Source organism: Ipomoea nil, unplaced genomic scaffold (assembly GCF_001879475.1).
Source record: "Ipomoea nil cultivar Tokyo-kokei standard unplaced genomic scaffold, Asagao_1.1 scaffold3030, whole genome shotgun sequence".
NCBI classification, from domain to species: Eukaryota; Viridiplantae; Streptophyta; class Magnoliopsida; order Solanales; family Convolvulaceae; genus Ipomoea; species Ipomoea nil.
Window position 1 is genome coordinate 2,418,004 of NW_017619458.1, and position 6,868 is coordinate 2,424,871.

The following is a 6,868-nucleotide window of genomic DNA, read 5'->3' on the forward strand; positions in this document are numbered from 1 at the left end:
TTTATTCATCTATACTCGTGCCTCTATTTGTTTATATTTGCTTGTCTATGTTGATGATATCCTTGTTATGGGGTCTGATGCTTCGTGTGTTACTCGGCTTCTTACTGACTTAGCCTCGGAGTTTAAGATTCGTGACATGGGTGCTCCGTCTTTTTTTTCTTGGCATTGAGACGGTCTCCAAGGATGGTGGTTTGTTTCTTTCTCAGCAACGATACATGCGAGATATTTTGAGCCGTGCAGGTATGGTGGACTGTAAACCGTTGGCTACTCCGGTTCCTGTGTCCCGACCTTCTTCTGATTCTGTGGTTCCCTATGCGGATCCCACGCAGTATCGCAGTCTTGCTGGGGCTCTACAGTATCTTACTGTTACTCGTCCAGATCTCTCTTTTGCCGTGAATCGGGTCTGTCAGCATATGCACTCTCCAACCACTGAGCATTGGGCTATGCTCAAGCGTGTTCTGCCGTATGTAAAAGGAACTCTGCACTTTGGTCTTTTTATTCGTCCTTCCTCCTCTGTTGCGGTTCATGCCTTTTCGGATTCGGACTGGGCTGGTGATCCAGCTGACAGGAAGTCTACTAGTGGTTTTGCGGTTTTTCTTGGTGGCAATCTGATTTCCTGGTCTTGTCGGAAGCAACGCACGGTTGCTCGTTCGTCTACAGAGGCTGAATACAAGGCTCTGGCTGATGTGTCTGCGGAGGTCACCTGGTTGGTTTCTCTGTTGCAAGAGCTTGGAGTGTCATTGGCTACTCCTCCCACTCTCTGGTGTGATAATTTGGGTGCGACTTATCTCTGTTCCAACCCGGTGTTCCATGCTCGTACGAAGCATGTGGAAATTGATTACCACTTTGTTCGTGACAAAGTGGCGAAGAAGGAGTTGCAGGTTAGCTTCATTTCCACAAAGGATCAGCTCGCTGATGTGTTCACTAAAGCTCTCCCTGGTCCGTGTTTCTCTACTCTATGTGGCAAGCTCAATGTTGTTGCTAGTCCACCTTGTGCTTGAGGGGGAGTATTAGGACTCTATCATCATTAGTATTCGTTATCTATTATTATTAGTAATTAGTATTCGTTACCTATTATTATTAGTATTCGTCTTGTAATAGGTTTACTATTCACTACTATATATACTCCTGTACAGACTCATTATTATTCATTCAGATATATCGTATCCTCATCATTTTGAAACGCTACTTAAAATAATGTTTCAAAATAAGCTATTATTTTAAACTCTCAATATTTTACTAAAAAGAGTTATAACTTATTTATAATTTAAAATAAGCTATAAGCTCCAAATCTAAAAATATAATAAGTTTCAATCCAGGTTATACCCCTGGCTTATGTCCATTTTTTCTGTTAATATTTTTTGTACCTTATGCTATAAAAGTTGTAATACATAATTTTTTGGACAAAAATATCCATGCCGTTATAACTTCTGTTATCTTTCCACATTATTATTACCATGTACATGCATAAATAATATTTTTTCTTACATCCTTCAATGGTAAGTTTGAATTCATTTAGGTTTTAATTAAAATGTTACCATAGTTATATTTAGTAATTTATCATTTCTATAATTCTTACCTCAATAACATTAATATGAATTATACAATTATATATATATATATATATATATATATATATATATATATATATATATATATATATATATATATATATATATATATACACACACACACACACACACTATTATTTAAAAAATTAATATAACTAAGATTTTAATATTTAAATTTTAATATTGGACATATATTTTTTGCGCATCGCGCATATAAAATACTAGTAACTTTTATAAAACAGAGTCTAGTGTCTTTGCAATTAATGCACGTAACTTTATAAGTTTGAACGTGAGAAAGTTACACTTTTGGTCCTATGACTATTGATGTCTTGTTAATTTCAATCCACAATTTTAAAAACTAACAATTTAGTACCCTAACTATGCAATTTTTAACATATTTGGTCCACCCGCCAAATTACCCGCTCAATGTTGTCAGAAAGTTGTAATCCATTTTAAATGGGGGCAAATCGGTTATTCTAGGTTTTAAAAAAAAGGAAAGGTGATGGCTTCGTGTTAATCCCGATGTGGATGAGTTCAGCCGGTGGGGAATGCCTGGTGTAAGTTTCTCTCTGTTGGATTTTATTAGCTCTTAATGGTGACATGGATCGAGTTTGGGGGCGGACGATGTTCTCTGGCGTGTCCTGCATTTTCCGGCCAGTTTGAGATGGGTGTTGATAGATACCCCAAATCTGCCGCCTGGATGGAAGGTCAAACAAAGCAGCCAGAGTTAGAGATGATTCATTACTTAGCAGGGGGAAGATCGCCAAGGACTTCCTAGCCATGATGCGGAGCGCCTTGCGGTGGCCACCGAGCGCTCCCAATCGGCCAACCCAACGGTCGGCGTATCCGCTGGCGGGCTTGCAGAAGAAATACGGTTAGACGACCAGTCACGCTGGGTGGCGCGCCTCTGATTGAACACTTTCCCAGGACCTGGTTGTCCGACCAGTCCCTTCGGATGGGATGTTGTTATCTAAAGCCAAGCACCCAGGAGAGCCCCCTCCGCAGTCGGGACCATTCCTGGCCGGGCACACCCCAGTAACTCGTCGAGCAGATTTTACGGAAGCAATCTTCGCACATTAGGCAACTTTCTTAATTAGTTCATATGGAAAAGGCAGTAAGTTGACAACACGTCAGCCCTATTCCCCTATTAAGTTAGGCTTTACGTCAACCCTACTTTCTATATGTGAACTCCACATATAAGTATAAATATCCCCTCGGGATCATCATGTAGAGGACTTTTTTGGTCGGCACTTCGAGGGACAAACCCTAGAGAAATAACACCGCATTATTCTCTCTTTATTGATTCATCTTTATTTTCGTTATCTCATAAAAAGACCTTTACTTTCTTTTCGGTAGTGTTGGCTTGCCGAGCAGCCATCAAGGTTGTACAAACCAACATTGGCGTCGTCTGTGGGGATCGAAACTAAAGGTCTCGTTTCAAACCTTTACTGATGGCGCGTACCAGACGAAGTAACCGCAACACCGGTCCCAACGCCGCCATCCCGCCGGCCAATGGGCAGGTGACAGCTGTCGCGAATCCATCAGAACTGTTTGCTGACGGCCGTGCTCCCGCTGGTGACCTGAGGGAGCAGCTAAATCGCCGCGCTTTCGGAGAACAGTAGGCTGCACGTACCGCGCGAACTGTCGCGCCGACCCTTGCACCTTTGGGTGTGAACCCGCCAGCGCCTGCCGCTCAGGCCCAAGCCAACTTCGCGGAGTTGAATGCGCAAGCCTTTGATGCGTTCGTGCGCGGGCGAGGTTCAACAACCCGTACAGTCTGCTCTTGTAGAGAACCCCCGTGCAAAGCTCAAGCGTTCAGAGCACTCAGGGAACCATCCGTCCGTTGATCAACAAGCAAACCGCTCCGCGCACTCCAGACTTGGACCCGCGGCCCCAGCGCAGTCGGTCTTGGAGCGCTTAGGTCGGCGGACAGGGCAGCACCTACCCGCCCGGTCAGCTAGAGAGCAGCCGCGAGCCATTATCCAAAGGAGGTTGGCCGAACGGCAGAGGTGAGAAGCCATAGAGGGGGTGGAGGAATCATCCACTCCGCCTGGCCCCGGGAACCCCGAAGTGGCCGGTCTACTCACCGCCGTGCAGGAGTTGCGACAGATGGTGGAGGGGAGAGACAAGCTGGTCACTAACAGCCGCTTGATTGTCTTGCCCTTCTCAGCACAGGTGCATGCTTACAGGGCACTGGCAGGGTTTAAGTTTCCCGATCATCCTACTTATGACGACACGGGGGATCCGCGCGACCACGTCGTTAGCTTCCAAGCCAAAATGCAAGTGATAGGGGCCGACACTGTAACACCCCCGATTTTTAAGACATTTAAAACTTATAATAAGGTAGAATCTTATTAAATCCCAAGATATAAATACAAGCGTACGGGGTGCTATGCCACACCTGGGCTAGAGAACCCAGGTGCACAGGCTGTCTAACTAGTATCCATTGAAACACAATGCATAATATGGCGCGTAGGCCGAAAAGGGAAACTAATCTACTTCTACGTTCCAGTTCTAGCGCGCTCCAGTGCTCTAGTCCTCTGTGCCTGAAAGCCAAATATATCTGTTCAGCGAGAGATGCTGGTAACCCACTCCAACGCGTTGAAATACAATACATATAGAGATATATATAGATATACGAAAACCATTTTGAGCATGAAGATATGTCCTACGAACTCTAGCTTTAAAACCGGGAATGACTCGACAGATAAGGCCAGACACAAGCAACAGTTATAACGAGCATATGCAGTTCACAACAGATGAGGCAGATAAGGCAAAGCATAAACAACGATCATAACCCAACATGAACAATCCCCAATATAAATCCCATAGTCACATCTCCCAAGACACTCGTAATCACAACTCGTCCCTGTCACAACACATAACACACTTTGTTGGCGCCACAGGACCAATCGCATGCCCATACATGAGGGTCAGCGCATATAGCTCTGACACGGCCCCGCAGCACCCTGCCCCGTATCGCAACACGGAGGGGTCAATCGCAACCGACCGATGAACCGCAGCTCATCATAGTGTTTGATCGCAACCAAACAGTGGACCGCAGCCCAAGAGAATGTCATCTGACCGCAGCCAGGAAAAAAGGACGAACCGCAGCTCGTATAGAAACGTTTGATCGCAACCAAACGGTGGACCGCAGCCCAAGAGTATCAATCTGACCGCAGCCAGCTTCTGAACCGCAGCTCAGGATAACCAATCCGATCGCAACCGAATTGGGGTAACACACACACATAACACATAGCAAGCACATGCAACCCACATTACACATTAGGAAGGGGGAGAAAACGTATAACAAAACCTATGCGTGATCCATCACATACTAAGAATAGTCCTAAGGGGTTCATACTTCTACCACCTAGGTCAACGGGATACCAATTCAACTAGCATGCAATATAATAGACTCGTAAACCTACGAACGGCACCCGAAATATCAAACTAGACATAGGCACGAAGAACGGAGTCCGTTGGGACACCACGGGGATCGGGGGAACATCAAACGGGGAAGCCGGGATCCTGAATTGGGATAATTTCTAGCGGGTAGCCGGTGGGTGGGGGGGCCACCCGCCGGCTGCCCGCCGGACTTTACTGTTCCGGGCAGCGGGTCGCCGGCGGGCAGCTGCCCGCCCGCCGGCCACTCGCTGCCGGGGCGGTGTTTCACGGCCGTGGGTAGGTGGTGGGTCCCCTACCCCCCACTCTCTTTTCACACACTTTACGCCCCGGGAACCGTTGTGGAACCCGAAACCATGCTTAGACACTTTACAACGCAATTAACGACAACACGTAGATAATTAACGAGTCAAATACAAGAAACGAACGGCACATAACCTATCATGCTTTTCTAAATATAATCAACACCCAAACATGCGATTTCCCCACCCGATAATCCAAGAATAAGATCATACGATACAACCTAGGGTTCTAATCACTTTTATATCAACAAGAATACGGTTCGTCTTCTATTTGCAAGATTCGGTAAGAATAACGCATAAACATCAAGAGCATCACACAATTATCAAGAACAACACATAATCATCAAGAACTCCATATAATCATCAAGAATCTCCCAATATCAAGATTATCAAGATCCCCCATGGGATCATCACATCAATTACCAATAATAATCATCATAACTCGCCAATATACAATAATATGGGGAAACCCTAAGGGGGAATTATAACTATGAAAATAGGTTTTGTTGAGACATGGGTTACCTCTTAGCCTTAATTAATTCCTTGGCTATGAAGGATCTTTCTTTAAGCTTCCTTGCTTTCTTGATTTCTCCTAAGGGGATTCTTAGAGCTCTTTTGGGGTGGTGGGGCGTTAATCTTGTGGGGAGTTCTAGGTGCCTCTTAAGTCCCCTATTTATATATTTAGGAGTCCTAATTAGGAACTAATATTATAGGTTTGCTAATTCTATTCCATTTGGAACTAAGGATTGGGCTTAGGGGTTGGGTTTATATATGAGGGCCCATGGACTATGGTGGGCCTTTTTCCCTAATTAATCATTATAATTTATTCTTTCTCTTGGGCTATTGATTAATTAGTTAAATGGTTTTAGGGGTCGTAACACGGGGTGTTACAGACACCCCGATGATCTTTTGGGCATTCTTCCCGACACTGACCGGACCGGCCCAGAGATGGTTCCTTAGGCTCCCCTCGGGATCCATCAATACCTTTGAGGAGTTGGCAACCAAGTTTCTGACACACTTCTTCAGGAGCATGAAGCCTAAGCGATCTGTCTCTAACTTGGCCAGAGTGCACCAGGATAAAGGGGAAAGCTTACGCAAGTACATCGCTCGATGGCAGAAGGAGGCGCAGGTGGTAGATGGCCTGGACGACTAGACAGCCCTGACGTTCTTCATCGAGTCGTTGAGAGAGGACGAACACTATAGCCAGTTGCGGGATGAGAATCCTAGAACATACGCGGAGGCCATCCAGTGGGCCAATCAGCTGGCCGAGGAGGCGGTTAGGAAAAAGCACAACCAGGAAATATCTTTTAAGAGACCCTGGGCAGATAACTCTCGCGAGGGGCAAGCGGCGGAGGAAGGCGGTACCTGTGACAACCCAAAATTTAGTTTTATAAATCCGATTGTAAGAAATTCTAAAATAGCCATTTTCACTTCATTACATTTCTTTTTGAGATAAATTCGTGTTTGAATAAATTATTTTGAGTTACATTTTAAATTAATTCAACACCGAAACTTATTTTAATTCCAAAGTCCTAAATTTTTGGGTACTTCGTGTACCAAGTTTTAAAACTGAGAAACCATCTGAGTATG

The 6,868-nt window shown here is 44.9% G+C and overlaps 1 protein-coding gene across 1 annotated transcript; it reads left to right on the forward strand.

The window, feature by feature from the left end:
• Positions 1-215: 215 nt before the first annotated feature.
• Positions 216-6,431, forward strand: LOC109163528 (uncharacterized mitochondrial protein AtMg00810-like). The gene is made up of 2 exons (XM_019312278.1): positions 216-763; positions 6,305-6,431. The coding sequence occupies exons 1-2, from the start codon at positions 216-218 to the stop codon at positions 6,429-6,431; spliced, it is 675 nt and encodes a 224-aa protein (XP_019167823.1).
• The last annotated feature ends 437 nt before the right edge of the window (positions 6,432-6,868 follow it).